Below are 14,762 nucleotides of genomic sequence, written 5' to 3'. Positions count from 1 at the left end.
GAAGGTGAGGATCAGAGGCAAGCAATATTTTCTTTGGCGTAGCCCCTTTCTGCAACGTGCCATTGAAACCTGGGCACCCTCGTATCCCTGGCAGTTGATGCCTCCATTTGGCAAAGGTTAAGATGAGAGCGTTAAGAATCATGCACTCGGGTGGCGCCTGTGGCTCAGTGAGTAGGGCCCCGGCCCCATATACCGAGGGTGGCGGGTTCAAACCCAGCCCTGGCTGAACTGCAACAAAAAAATAACCGGGCGTTGTGGCGGGCACCTGTAGTCCCAGCTGCTTGGGAGGCTGAGGCAAGAGAATCGCGGAAGCCCATGAGCTGGAGGTTGCTGTGAGTCCTGTGACATCATGGCACTCTACCGGGGGTGGTAAAGTGAGACTCTGTCTCTACAAAAAAAAAAAATCATGCACTCCCTTCTTTTAGACCCTGGCAGAGAATGCTGAATTAAGTGAAGGAATCATGAGTAGAGGTGCATACCTGAGCCTGTGGTGCTGCTGCAATAAAAACCCTGCTAATACTTTGTCTTTTTCCTTTCAAACAGTTGGAATTTGGAGCAGGAGACCTACAGGGGCCTTTATTTGGCCTCAAGCTGTTCCGCAATCTCACACCAAGATGGTAAATATAAGAGATAGATCCTCTTTGGTGGTCTTGAGACTAGAACTATGTATTATTCTTCTATCACAGTCACTGGCAGTCTTGCCTGTCCTGCAAAGTTACTGAGCATGTGGGGCAGATGCAGCTGGCGTAACGCCCAGGCAGTGTGAGTGGGAAGCAGCTGGACTGCAGGGACCTGATCCTGGCCCCACCCCAGTCAGGTTTCACCCTCTGTGGTGATCACGGCCCCCACCCATGCCACTAGGTGGTGCTGGGAAAGTGCCTTCGAGGGGAAGTTATTTACAGTCAGAAATACCTGAGGACTTGCGGATAATCTTTGTCCCAGAGGATGTCAGACTGCCTAGTCATCAGGTTGGCATCCTGTCATTTCTGTGGCTGTTGTGATGTCACACTCCTAGAACTGTGCATCCCTGTCCCTTCTAGAATGACAGCATTATCCTTATTTCCCATATGGTGTGGGCCTGCTTGTCCATTTGAGCTCAGATAACGGAGAGAAAGTAAAGAAAAACTCTCCTCTCGGTAGGGTGGAAGAATATAGCTGAAGGAGTCCTGGGTGGGATGCATGGGATGAGAAAGTTACTGCAGCTCCAATGGGACCAGCTCTGCAGGCTTTGCCCCAGTCCCTGCCCACCAGTCTGGCCATTCAGTCCACAAAGCATGGGGTAGGGAGTCCAGGCAAGTTCACAAGTCAGCCTGACACAGGGAGAGGCAAGCTCACAGGAGCAAGAGGACATGACATGGGGCAGGTGGGGACCTCACCTGCACAGCTGGGGCAGAGGCACCAAAGCAGCACCCAGGCAGAGCTCAGAGGTGGAAAGGGTTGGGATGTGCTACCATTGGGCAAGTGGGTCCAAGAAGGGGACAGGGATCTACCTCTAACCAGACAGTCAAGTGATAAGGTGTATTGTGTGTGTACCTTGTCTGACCTTGTCTGCCATTTTCTGGCAGAGCCCAGATGTCTGCTCACTGGGCCTAGGGTCTAGGGCTGGCTGGTCAGCAGCTTTTTTTTTTTTTATTATTGTTTGGGATTCATTGAGGGTACAAAGAATTAGTTTACACTGATTACATTTGTTGGGTAAAGTCCCTCTTTTAATTGTGTCCCACCCCCAGAGGTGTACCATACACCGTGACCCCCACCCCTGTCCTCCCAGTACCTCATTCCCTACCCCCACCTTGTATTAGCTCATCTACCACCTTCATATTAGAATTAAGCACATTGGATTTTTGCTTCTCCATTCCTGTGATGCTTTACTAAGAAGAATATGTTCCACCTCCATCCAAGTTAAAGATGTAAAGTCTCCATCTTTTTTAGTGGCTGAATAGTATTCCATGGTATACATATACCACAGCTTGTTAATCCATTCCTGGGTTGGTGGGCATTTAGATTGTTTCCGAATTTTGGTGATTATAAATTGAGCTGCAATAAACAGTCTAGTGTGAATGTCCTTATGATAAAATGATTTTTTTTTTTTAATGAGACAGAGTCTCAAGCTGTTGCCTTAGGTAAAGTGCCATAGTGACAATATAGCTCTCAGCAACCCCCAGCTCTTGGGCTCAAGCAGTCCATTTGCCTCAGTTTTTTTTATTTGTAGTAGAGACAGGGTCTTACTCTGGCTCAGGCTGGTCTTGAATCTGTGAGCTCAAGCAGTGCATCCACCTCGGCCTCCCAGAGTGCTAGGATTATAAGCCACCACGACCAGCCAAAATGATTTTTTTTTCTTCCTAGTAGATGCCCAGTAATGGGATTGCAGGATCAAATGGGAGGTCTAATTTGTGTTCATTGAGGATTCTCCATACTTCTTTCCAAAGAGGTTGTGTTAGTTTGCAGTCCCACCAGCAGTGTCAAAGTGTTCCCTTCTCTCCACATCCTCACCAGCATCTGCAGATTTAAGACTTTGTGATGTGGGCCGTTCTCACTGGGGTTAGGTGATATCTCAGGGTACTTTTGGTTTGCATTTCTCTGATGATTAGGGACGATGAGCATTTTTTTCATAAGGGGTCTTGAGCTTTCTATAGGTTTGGAAATTAAATTTTGTTAGAGTATAGTTTATATTAGACTTGAGAATGCAGATTCTCAAGCATTGACCTGCAATGACAGGTTTAAAAACAAAGGCACTGACTGATAAACAGGAGTGCCTGGACAAGCTGTGGGTGTGCTGCCCAGGGTCCCGAGTCCTCAGGTCAGGTTACAGATGTCCTCTGAGGGGTATATCTCCGTAAGCCATCGGAAGTCAGAAATATTTTGAGTTGAAATGCATTTAATTATCTGATAAACCCATCGTGATGTTGAAAAATCCAAAGCAGAACTATTATTAAGTGGGGACCATCTGTATCTGCAAATCCAAACCCACTTAAAAGGCTGCTCATGAAATCCAGTGTGGTGGCTCAGCCCTGTATCCCAGCATCTCGGGAGGCCAGGCCAAGAGGATGGTGTGAGTGTTATGGATCACTTGAGCTCAGTAGTTCCAGTCCAGCCTGAGCAAGAGCAAGACCCCAATCTCTACTAAAAATAGAATTACCCAGGCATTGTGGCGTGCACCTTAGTCTCAGCTACTCAGGAGGCTGAGGCAGAAGGATCACTCCAGCCCAGGAGTGTGAGGTTGCTGTGACCTATGACACCACAGCACTCTACTCTGGGTGACAGAACAAGATTATCTCAAAAAAAAAAAAAAAAGGTTGCTTGTTTATGGAATTAGGTCTACAAAGGCAGCCAGCCCTGCCTGGTGTATGCTGGGCTTTCTCCACCAGAGTCTGTTTTTCTCTCCCTGTAGGATAGTGCTGGACAAAGTGCTAAACCTCCTTGATAACATAAAGATCTTGTTCTTTATTGTGATTCTGTTAAATTTCACTCTCTAACTTTTTCTTGGAGTTCTAGGTGTGGCTTTTTCCCTCCCCTCTCCCTGTTTGCCCCTCCCCCCCCCCCGTGTGGCTAGAACAGAACCATGTAACCATTTCCTAGTGTGACTTGAGTGTACAGAAAATGGAATAAATGAGAGAAAATGTTGGGTTGGGCCCTGTGGAGAGCAGGGAGTTAGTTCTTAATTCCTTTGGCCTTGGGAAGCTGTGGGGGGTGAGTAGAGGAGGGTCACAAGAGCCATCATATTCATTGTTGCTGTAAGGACAAAAGCATCATCTCCAGAGCTTAGAAGGAAGAGAAAGAAACTAAATTTAGCCAATTTATTGAGTGCTGGGCTGTTTACTAAAGAAACTAGCTGTTCAGCTTTCAGCACCTTGAATGAAGTCCTGGGAATTCCTCTTAGTGAAATGAAATGCCCCTCTTTAGCCAGAAGATGGGGCTGGACTCCCTCAGACACAAACTGCGGAGCCTTCCCTGGAACTAGTTTCTGCACTGACTTTGCCGGTAGCTCCGGCTAGCAGCACACACCTGGGCAGTTTTCTAAAGTACACTGAGGCCTCAGCCCCACCCAGGGGTTCTCAAACTGCTGCACGGTTTAATCTTTGGGAGATTTTTCAGCCTATACTGAAGAAACCAGAATGCTCAGGGTAGGAACCAGCCAGCGGTGGTTTTCTTCTTTTTCTAGATGAGCTAGGTGATTCCAATGGGCAGCAAAGTTTGGGAACACTGCCCTGAGCTACGTGATTTGAAAACCTCCCCAGGTGATTCTGACTTGCAGCAGTATGGCAGGTACTGGCTGAGGGCTGCAGGTTCCTGTTTGTTAGAAAGTCAGAGTGGACCTAGGGTGGGGAGTACAGATCTCCAGGGAGGATTGCTGCCCATGGCCCTCCCTTACGCTGTGGATGGAGGCCTGGTCTCCTGCCTCTCCTTGCTGGCAGTCAGCCCAGGAATTCATAAAAGTGACAGCGAGATCTTAGCCTAACAGAGAGGAAGTGGCAAAGAACAGTTGAGACCAGCTACCATCCTGGACCCTTTCTATCTGTGTGTCCCCCCAGCTTTGTGACGACAAACTGTGCTCTGCAGTTTTCATCCCGTGGAATCCGACCTGGCCTCACCACTGTCCTAGCACGGAACTTGGACAAGAACACTGTGGGCTACCTGCAGTGGCGCTGGGGCATCCAGTCAGCCATGAACACCAGCATCGTCCGGGACACTAAGACCAGCCACTTCACTGTGGCCCTGCAGGTGAGCCAAGGAGCTGCTGTGGCTTGAGGAAGGTGTCCAGGCACTCAGCCAGGTTCCTGCTCGGGGCCAGACTGTGGGGAGCTTCAGAGTGTTGAGATGACCTTGTTCTCAGACGCAGGTAGCTGTATGTGGATTATCCTGAAGCAAAATGACATCTGGGAGCACTGGTTGGCAAAACCTAAAGCAGACTCATTGTACTCAGATGCCACCCTGGCCAGGCAGTGGGTGAAGAAGACCTGGTGAAGGTTGCTGTCACCAGCTGTTGCCACTAGGAACACAGACTCAGCATTGCCAGAAATTTTTCTTTTCTTTCTTTAAAGATTCTCACTCTGTCGCCCTGGGTAGAGTGCTATGGCATCATCAGAGCTCATAGCAACCTCTTGGGCTCAACTGATTTTCCTGCCTCAGCCTCTTGAGACTACAGGTCTGCCACCATGCCCAGCTAGTTTTTCTACTTTTAGTATAGACTGGGCTTTCTCTTTCTCAAACTGATCACCAATCCCTGAGATCAGGCAATCCTCCCACCTTGGCCTCCCAAAGTGCTCCCAAAGGCGTGAGCCACCTTACCAGCCCAGGAATTTATTTTTTTTCATGAGAAACTAGAAAACTGGATTTTTGTACACAGTCTCCTTAATTTTTTGTCTTTTTTTTTTTTTTTTTTTTTCTGAGACAGTCTCATTTTGACACCCTTGGTAGAGTGCCATGGCATCATAGCTCACTGCAATCTCAAACTCCTGGGCTTAAGCAATTCTCTTGCCTTAGCCTCCCAAGTAGCTGAGACTACAGGCGCCTGCCACAATGCCCAGCTGTTTGTAGAGATGGCTTCTCACTCTGCTCAGGCTGGTTTGGAACCTGTGAGCTCAAGCAATCCACCTGCCTTGGCCTCCCAAGTGCTAGGATTACAGGTGTGAGCCACCGCACCCAGCCTTTAGTCTCCCAGTTTTTTTTTTTGTTTTTTTTTTTTATCTGTCCAACTTGCATATTTATTGACAATAGGAGACCCTACACCAGGAAGCCACGCCCACAGAGTCCCAGGTCCCTGAAGCAGGATCCTCCCTGCCCCATTTCTGCAATAAACTCTTAGGCTTTAGCAGTCGTCTGAGCTGCCCCCAAGGCTGTGAGCTGCTGAATCTTCTGGCTCATCATTTCCATGACAGCCTGTTTCATGGCATGTTTCTCCTGGAGAGCTGGCTGGATTTTCTCCATCTGCTTCGTAAGAAAGTCTATCTTTCTCTTGAAGAAGTCCTTGGCATCCTCAACTGTCTTCTCTACGTAGTAGCCAGTTCCCACATCAATGAGCACATGTTCCACATCATGTAGCTTCCCAGGGACATACACAGAACTTGTCAGTGGGACGAGTAATTCTTTCCCTTCGTTGCTCTTGTTCAGCACGTTCAGACAATCCTTGGCTTCCACATACTTGGTCTGTACTACTTTTAGCTGGGCAATGGACGTGGACAAGAACTCCACTTCCTGGTCCAGCTGATTTTTGAGCATTTCTAGTTGCGGCAGATTCAGCTCAGTGATGTTAATCGACTGCGCCATGTTGGGAAGGAGGACTTACCTAGTCTCCCAGTTTTTAAATACTGACTACTACAAAAATGTCATACACATAGTGCAGCTGCTGATCACAGCCTGTGCATGGTGGGTGCCCAGAGCTGTGGGAGGGAGTTGCATGTGCGTTTACTCTCTGTCTTCTCAGCTGGGGATCCCTCACTCCTTCGCACTGATCAGCTATCAGCACAAATTCCAGGATGACGATCAGACTCGTGTAAAAGGATCCCTGAAGTAAGTCCTGGCCTAACATAGCATGCTGGGTCTGTGTGGGTGTTTCTTAAAGTGCAGCCAGGTGGCAGGAGTTGCTGACTCACGTGACCATCTGTGTGTGACGTTTCTTGAGAGCCTCCTGTGGGCTGCAGTCCCAGCCCTCAAGGAACGCAGAGTCAGATGGAAGGACTTCCCTGTGTGCATCCCACCCTGGCTCTGCTAGTGACCGAGGGCGCTGGTCATGAATCCACTCCCTACACTTGGCAGGTGGTGGTAGGGATTGAATGGGGACCCAGCCTCTTCACAAGTGATTAGAGTCTGCTCCCTGCAGGGCAGGCTTCTTCGGGACGGTGGTTGAGTATGGGGCCGAAAGGAAGATCTCCAGGCACAGCGTCCTGGGTGCTGCTGTCAGTGTCGGGGTCCCTCAGGGCGTTTCTCTCAAAGTCAAGTAAGTTGAACCGAGCTCTTTTTTTAGCCAAGGAAAGTCTGGCAGCTTGACTCAGCTGGGCTGAACTAAGCTGTGGGTAGAGAAGCCTTTGCTTTGTAATTTCGTTCTCAGAGACAGTTCTTTCTACCTTTGATGCATAAGCAGATGTCAGGGTGTGTACCACCACACCTGGCTAATTTTTTTTATGTTTTGCAGAAATAGAATCCAGCTGTGTTATCCAGGCTAGTCTGAAACTCCTGGTCTCAAGTGATCCTCCTGCCTGGCCCTCCCAGAGTGCTGGGATTAGAGGTGTGAGCTGCTGTGCTCAGCCTTGTTTTCATATTCTCTGCAAGCGTATTTTCTTATATGTCTTTGAGCCTAATTAAAATAGCTGCTTAGGCACGTAGCACAGTGGGTATAGCCCCAGCCACATACACCAAGGCTGGCGGGTTCGAAACTGGCCTGGGCCAGCTAAACAACAATGACAACTCCAACAAAAAAATCCCCGGCATAGTGGCGGGTGCCTGTAATCTCAGCTAGTTGGGAGACTAAGGCAAGAGATTTTTTTTTTTTTTTGGCCGGGGCTGGTTTTGAACCCACCACCTCTGATATATGGGGCCAGTGCCCTACTCATTGAGCCACAGACACCGCCTGGCAAGAGATTTTTTTAAGCCCAAGAGTTTGAGGTTACTCTGAGCTGTGATGCCTGGGCACTCTACCGAGGGCGACATAATAAGACTCTGTCTCAAAATAAAAAAAGAAAAGAAACTCTGTGTTCTTTTATGTTTCTCTAAAAAAAGTATTGATTTTTCTTTTTAGAAGGCAGTTCACTTGGCTGAACTCAAACTCCAAACTCTGACTCACCTTGTGGTGGCAGTAGCCAAAATCTCAATACAGTTATTTTAGTTTTAGCTAGTCCCCTCAATAGATCAAGGAGGTCATTGTGAGATTTGTGCCACATTCATACACATAATTTGATGCTCCCCATTTCTGGCTATAATTTTTGGCCATTCGCCATTGCAGCTGCTGTGTTTCCCAGACTCTGAGCTCTGGTTCTTCAACGTAGTAAGTTTCCTTTCAAGTTCTAGCCAAGCCATATGGTACTGGCTGAGACTTACTCTCAGGCTGAAAGCTGTTAAAGAAAAAAATCAGCTGCGGTGGTGACTCACGCCTGTAATCCCAGCACTCTGGGAGCCTAAGGCAGGTGGATTGCCTGAGCTCAGGAGTTCTAGACCAGCCTGAGAAAAAGCAAGACCCCATCTCTACAAAAAATAGAAAAAACTAGCCAGGTGTTAATGTCAGGCACCTGTAGTCCCAGCTACTGAGGAGGCTGAGGTAAGAGGATCACTTGAGCCCAGGAGTTTGAGGTTATTGTAAGTTATGACACCACGGCACTGTACCCAGAGTGACAAAGTGAGACTCTGACTCAAAAAAAAAAAAAAAAAAGAAAAAAATATCCATGAACTTTGCAGTCCCATTCCATTCTTCCAAGTCCCAGCCCTTGTTTAGCATCTGAGCGGCTGCTCTTCAGCACCACATACCCTTTGCCGTTGACATGTGGTCCAGAGTTTACAGATTGGTCCAGTAGGAGCCACTCCTGGAAGTAGAACCTCCTTCACTCACTAACTTTTGAAATCTTCATAACCTTATTTCAAACACATCAATTCAGGACAGAGATGGGACTTGTCTCCTGGAGACTTGGAGCAGTGTCCGTTCCTGTCTTCCAAGGCCTCTGACCTAGCACAGCTACAGTGGACATTTACCCTGGGGAAGCATTACTCTGTTGTGTTGACCTCTGACCTTGAGGTCAGCAGACAGTGGACCATTCTTCTGTCACATGTGTCCAGTTTGGCAGCCCAACTTCTGAACAGGGAACCAGCGAAAGGGCCTGGGTTATGAAACAGGCAGACTCGGGGCTCCTTGTAACTTGTGTCTGTGGGTCTGAGCGGGACCTTCCTGTGACTGAGACCCCCGTTACCCTTTTCCTGGGAACTTCACTCACCCTGGGTGTTTGATGTTTTCCTCCCTCCCAGGTTAAACAGGGCCAGCCAGACATACTTCTTCCCCATCCATCTGACGGATCAGCTTCTGCCCAGTGCTGTGTTCTATGCCACCGTGGGGCCTCTCGTGGTCTACTTTGCTATGCACCGTCTGATCATCAAACCTTACCTCAGGGCTCAAAAAGAGAAGTGAGTTTACAGCATGCCATGGGGACATCACTAAACCCTGTGCTTTGGTCTTCTCATCGTTAAAGTGGAGATAATAACAGGACCTGCCCCACAGGGTTATTAGGAAAGTCGAATGAATGACTAGATGGGAAGCACGGAGCAAGGCGTCGGCCGCTGGAGCACTCGAGGAGGTCACATGGGCCTTCTCATCACCAGTTGTCGGACGGCTGGCGTCCATCTGTCATTCCTGCTTTCAGAAAGGGCTGGAGTTGGTTTACAGGATTGTTGAAACACCAAACCATGGCCACAAGACGTAACAAGTTTCCCTTTCTCTCATTCTAATTGTTTCTCTCCCCGGCCTTGAGTTTTGAGAAGAACGGGTTCTGAGTGCTAATGGTGGACATGCATTAATTCTAGTTCTAGAAATCATAGAAATGCAATTTATTTTGCAGTTTCCTTTAATCTGTTAAGGTCTAACATTCGATCTAGATTCTTTGTGAGACCATCTCTACAAAAAACTGAGGGTGGTTTAGTTTGTTACTTTACACTGATAATTTAAGCTTTGAGACTCTCAGAGAAAGGAGTAAAAACCCTCTTCTGGGCTCCTGTAGCCTTTGAATTACTATAGTTCAGGGTCCTAATTTCCTAAGACTCTTGAGGTTTAAAACAAAGGATGTGCTGGGTCCAGTCATCCGATGTATGTATACCTGGGGGCAGGCCAACCCCAGGTCCCAGTACTCTGCTGTAGCAAAACGTATCTACATATCCAAAATAGTATCATTTAATAATCCCCAAAGGTTGGAATCTCCTGAGATTCTCTCAGGTGGGGTCTTCTTCCCAGTGGGTGACTTGTGGGCCCGGTGAGGACGCGAGGCAGAGCCACCTGAGGATAAATGAAAGCTGCAGGCCTGGGACCGACAGACTTGCCCGAGGCTATCTGGGCAGTGTTTATTTGTTAAAGTTCTAGAACTAGAACTCCAGTGAGTTCACAGACTGTCCGGTAGGGGCTGTCGGCTCAGAACTGGGCAGCACCGCGCTAATGAGCGGACTGTTCTTCTCACACCAGGGACCTGGAGAAGCAGAGGGAGAGTGCTGCCACTGACATTCTGCAGAAGAAGCAGGAGGCAGAAGCCGCGGTAAGTGCTCGGTCGGCCCTGCCAGGCCTCGGACCCTCTTCCTGCCGCTGTTGTGTAGGACCCAGCATGTAATGAGTGGTCCTCTGCCCTGACCCTCATTTCTGTGCTGGGGCTGTGTGAGAGCATGTGTCACCCCCACGGTGGTCTCATTAACCGTTTTAATCTTCACATTGCTTCTGGGATGCCATGCTGGGGAATTCAGTCCCTGTCCTAAAGATCACATCCAGTTACTGTCAGTAGGCACAACAAGGGTTTCTAAAAAGTGGTTGGTATGAGCCTCTGTGTCTTCCTTTTTTAAGTGTCCTGCCTTTTACGGAACATGAGAGAAGAGGGACATGCGGGGTACATGGCAGGCGCACTGTCGGGTTCTCTGTGGTCAGCACCTGGCAGACCACCGCCTGGAACATGCCTCAGGCTGGGTGTGCAGCCACAGTCACATGCCGATCTGAGGGGACAGCGCAGCTCTGCCCAGTTTAATGGTACCATGGGAGAAAGTGGTTTCTTTCTCAAGAGGAACTAGGAGTCCAGCTTCTCGTGTGAAACCTCTTTTTTTTTTTCTTTTTTTAGGGCAGAGTCTCTCACTCTCACCCTGGGGTTGACTGCCATGGCATCATCACAGCTCTCAGCAACCTCAGATCCTTGGGCTCAAGCGATTCTCTTGCCTCAGCCTCCCAAGTAGCTGGGACTACAGGCGCCTGCCACAACGCCCGGCTATTTTTTTCTATGTTTAGTACAGATGGAGGTCTTGCTTTTGCTCAGGCTGATCTCAAAGTCCTGAGCTCAAGCAATCCACCTGCCTTGGCCTCTCAGAGTGCTAGGACTACAGGGGTTATAGCCACCACACCCGCCATGAAACCTCTTTATTTCTAAATGCTGACAGCCTGTTCAGTGTGATGTTATTAGGCCCATGGAGCCTACCCACCCACATCACGGTTAGGGCTTGTGGCACTAAAGGTTCGTCTTTACCTGCTGACCCCACCTACTCTGGGCCTAAGCATTTCCAAGTGGTCCAGTTGGGGAGCCAAGTTCTTGAGGTGTCTTGCCTCCCTCCCCTTCCCTACCTGAGCAGCTATGTTTGCGTGGACAGGGGATGCCTGTCTGTGGCCCTCTGAGTAAAGGTGGAACAGACCCCATAGGGCCCTGACAGGGTCACTCTTGTCCTTTTGCAGGTTCGGTTGATGCAGGAATCTGTCCGAAGGATAATCGAGGCAGAAGAGTCCAGAATGGGTGAGAAAGCTTGTCCTCTCTGGGGTGGGTGCTGCCCAGGTAGCCCAGGTCTCAGCTGCCCAGGGAGCATGCCTACCTCTGCTCTGACCATGTCCACCCGCAGGGCTCATCATTTTGAATGCCTGGTATGGGAAGTTTGTCAACGACAAGAGCAAGAAGAGCGAGAAGGTGAAGGTGATCGACGTGACTGTGCCCCTGCAGTGCCTGGTAAAGGACTCGAAGCTCATCCTCACAGAGGCCTCCAAGGTACCATAGGACCTGCTGCCACCTGCCATGTGCTCACAAGGTCCCAACACAAAGAGGGGATTCGGGGGTAGATTCAGGCTGACGTGGCCAGCCTGGCCCACACCCAAACAGGATCCTCATTGGAGCTATTTACTTCATTCATCCAGCCAGCCATCATCCATGCATTCATTCAGCCAGTGTCTGCTGAGCTGCTGCCACATGCCACGCACAGTAGCACAAACACAGCACACACCTGCCTTCGTGGCATCAGCATGCACAGTCTCTGTCACCCTGGGCTGTGACATCATAGCTCACAGCAACCTCAAACTCCTGGGTTTAAGTGATCTTGCCTCAGCCTCCCGAGTAGCTAGGCCTACAGGCCCCTGCCACAATGCCCAGCTATTTTTAGTGATGAGGTCTCACTGTTGCACAGGCTGGTCTCAAACTCCTAAGCTTAAGCAATCCACCTGCCTCAGCCTCTCAGAGTGCTGGAATTACAGGCGTGAGCCACCACGTCTGGCCCCATGACATCAGCATTCTTTTTATTTTGCCTTGCTCCAAAAGAGAGTGAGGTCGCCTCTGGAGCTTGGGGCATGGCCCATCCAGAATTAAAGTGCACATCAGCTCACGCCAATGAACCCCTGACTCCCGGAAGAAGTCATCCAGGGTCTCTGACTTGCAAGGGTTTCTGTGAAAGCCTGTTTACCTGGAGGAAGGGGCCTATGTTGAGAGGTCTAGGACAACACGTGCCACACTTTGAGATTCTCATTTCTTTCTTCAAGCTCCAAAGTTTGCCTCTCCTTCCACACTGCACCTCAGGTGGAGGTGGAGAGGGTCAGTGCTGGGTCTCAAACTGTCCAGAGTCATGTTTAGAGTAACAATCTGTTGGTTGCAGGCTGGGCTGCCTGGGTTTTATGACCCATGTGTGGGTGAAGAGAAGAACCTGAAAGTGCTCTATCAGTTCCGAGGCGTCCTGCACCAGGTGATGGTATTGGACAGCGAGGCCCTCCGGATACCAAAGCAGTGTGAGTAGCTGCCCTCTGCAGGCACCTGCTAGGGGGACATCAGAGTACGAGCTGACGACCACTTTCCCCAGTTGTCCACCTGGGCGCAGGGAGGCCAACTAGATGGGCTTCATGACGCACTCACAGCCCATGACTTACACCCTAAGAAAGGAACTGTGGCCCTCCCACAGGTGGAATTAGAATGAGCTATTTGCTTGGAAACTCCAGCTGTATTGGCTGGATATGGAAGCAAACCTCCATGTTTCAGAAGCAGTTGATTCTAGGCAGCCTGTGCTCTGCCCAGTCACTGGCCCAGACAGCTGCTGGCCCTTCCAGATGACTGCTGTGCCCCTTAAGTGGAAAGGAGTGTGGACATGGTCACCTTCTTATAGCCTGTGTCTGTCTTTTTACAGCCCACCGGATTGATACAGATGGATAAACTGCTTGAAAACCAGACTTTTAAAAGGCTGCAAAAAATCTTGTCTACAAATTTGGAAGCAGGGAAAAAAACCCAGACATCAGACATTTTTATTTTACATTATTTCCATAGAAAGTGGTACCGTACCAATTATGTGAAGGGACACGCAGACACTTCAGCTTTTGTGGGTGCTGTGGGTAGGACCAAGGCAGCCCCACCCTGGACCAGACCGCAGCATGGCCCCCCAGCTGTCTTCCCAAGGATCATGTTCCTGGAAGGGCCTTGGTCTTCAGCCCTCCTGGGTTCCCCCAGGGTCCTCAGCATGTGTGTTCCCTGCAGCCGCTGGTAGTTCTGGGCTTTGTCTGGAGATCACTGTGGAACACCCTGCCCCACACATAGGACTGTGACCTACTCCTAAAGTCACACTGAACGTGGGGGAGAAAGTGGAAAGGGAGAAAGGCGTTTCACATGTTGAGGCCTCCAGATCCAGGGAGCATCTGTTCGGTCTACTTCCCACAAGCCACCTTCTTCTGCTGAAATAATACCACGTGAATCTGGAGAGGATTGTGGGTTTATAAAACTGCTTTTTATCTGAGAAAAAACAGGTTTGGAAAACTAGTCTCTTTATTCCCCACTCCCAGAGTTCAAATCATTCCACTGTCCCTGGCTTGGGACAGTATGGTAGAACTCCTGGTGCCCAGGCCCATCTCTGTGCTTCCTTTGTCCCTGTGGGAAATTGCCCTGCTGCCAGTGGGTGTGGACTGCCCCACATGGCACAGCCTGGCCCATCTGTGCCCACCCATCTCTAGAGCACTGTGGTGGGATGAGGAGGGTAGCAAGGTCAGGGCCAAGCTTTGGGTGAGGGGTGCAACAAGACCAGGGGTCTGACCCATGGTCACCAGGGCTGCCCCACGGTGCCCAGCAGGTGGTGCTGGTGACACCCTAGGGGCCTCTACTTGCCCGTCCTGGATGCAGACGAAGGAGCAAGGCCTGTCGCCTAGGCCCTGGAAGTGGTCACTCACTGACACCTCCAAGCAGGTGCTGTGTGGCCAGCAGCCATGACAGCTGGCCCTGGGGACTGCTCTGGCCTCCAGCTCCCTTGAAGCTATTGCCAACGTCAGGTTTTGCTCCCTGGCCCTGGTATCAGGGCAATTGCTAAGAACCTCCTTTGGTTTTTAAAGCAGTTCAGGTGGGCCAGTTCTGAAAGGAAGTTCCTTTGACTGCCCCGACTGGCAGCTGCCCATCACAGCCGCTGCACGAGTCTGCTATGGATGCGGCTTGGGTGCCCTCTGCTGCAAGCAGTTCTGGGCACTAATCAGTCCTCTGTTTTGTTTGAAGTTGGCTGTACAGAAAGCATTCTCTTCCCACAATAAACCTTTCCTAAAAGCTGGGCACAGTATTTCTCAGTTTATCTGTGTGCTCTGCCACAGCCTTCCGAGTGTCCGGGACACAGGTGCACACCAACACCTCTGGCCTGCGCGTTCTTTTTCAGAGTGCGGAAGGAGGTGCTCCCCGCCAACGCTCACTTCTGTATCCCTCACCACTCAACCCCCTTCAGACCATGAGGTGTAGCTTATGCTATAGTTCCATCTTCTCCATTAAACATTTGCCTGAGATAGCACCCAAAGTAAGGAAATCAGTTAGGGTTTTTTATTTCTGGGGTTCTTTTTG

At 49.8% G+C, this 14,762-nt stretch overlaps 2 protein-coding genes across 4 annotated transcripts in view; one reads left to right on the top strand and one right to left on the bottom strand.

Moving 5' to 3' along the window:
- Positions 1–14,477, top strand: part of DNAJC11 (DnaJ heat shock protein family (Hsp40) member C11) — a 64,137-nt gene extending 49,660 nt beyond the window's left edge. For all 3 annotated transcript variants that reach the window (XM_053575491.1, XM_053575495.1, XM_053575492.1), the window contains 10 exons: positions 544–617; positions 4,530–4,719; positions 6,422–6,507; positions 6,818–6,934; positions 8,947–9,102; positions 10,148–10,217; positions 11,387–11,444; positions 11,548–11,690; positions 12,565–12,694; positions 13,087–14,477. In XM_053575491.1, the coding sequence (XP_053431466.1) occupies positions 544–617; positions 4,530–4,719; positions 6,422–6,507; positions 6,818–6,934; positions 8,947–9,102; positions 10,148–10,217; positions 11,387–11,444; positions 11,548–11,690; positions 12,565–12,694; positions 13,087–13,112 (1,050 nt within the window). In that variant the 3' untranslated portion in view covers positions 13,113–14,477. The remainder of the gene's footprint in view (positions 1–543; positions 618–4,529; positions 4,720–6,421; positions 6,508–6,817; positions 6,935–8,946; positions 9,103–10,147; positions 10,218–11,386; positions 11,445–11,547; positions 11,691–12,564; positions 12,695–13,086) is intronic.
- On the bottom strand, positions 5,689–6,276 carry LOC128574642 (prefoldin subunit 5-like). Its single transcript, XM_053575503.1, has one exon. It carries the CDS (start codon positions 6,262–6,264, stop codon positions 5,800–5,802), a length of 465 nt encoding a protein of 154 aa, XP_053431478.1. The 5' UTR covers positions 6,265–6,276; the 3' UTR covers positions 5,689–5,799.
- Positions 14,478–14,762: the final 285 nt, after the last annotated feature.

Source organism: Nycticebus coucang, chromosome 22 (assembly GCF_027406575.1).
Source record: "Nycticebus coucang isolate mNycCou1 chromosome 22, mNycCou1.pri, whole genome shotgun sequence".
Taxonomy (NCBI): domain Eukaryota; kingdom Metazoa; phylum Chordata; class Mammalia; order Primates; family Lorisidae; genus Nycticebus; species Nycticebus coucang.
Note: the sequence above shows the minus strand (reverse complement) of the source record. Positions and strands in the feature narration are given on the sequence as shown.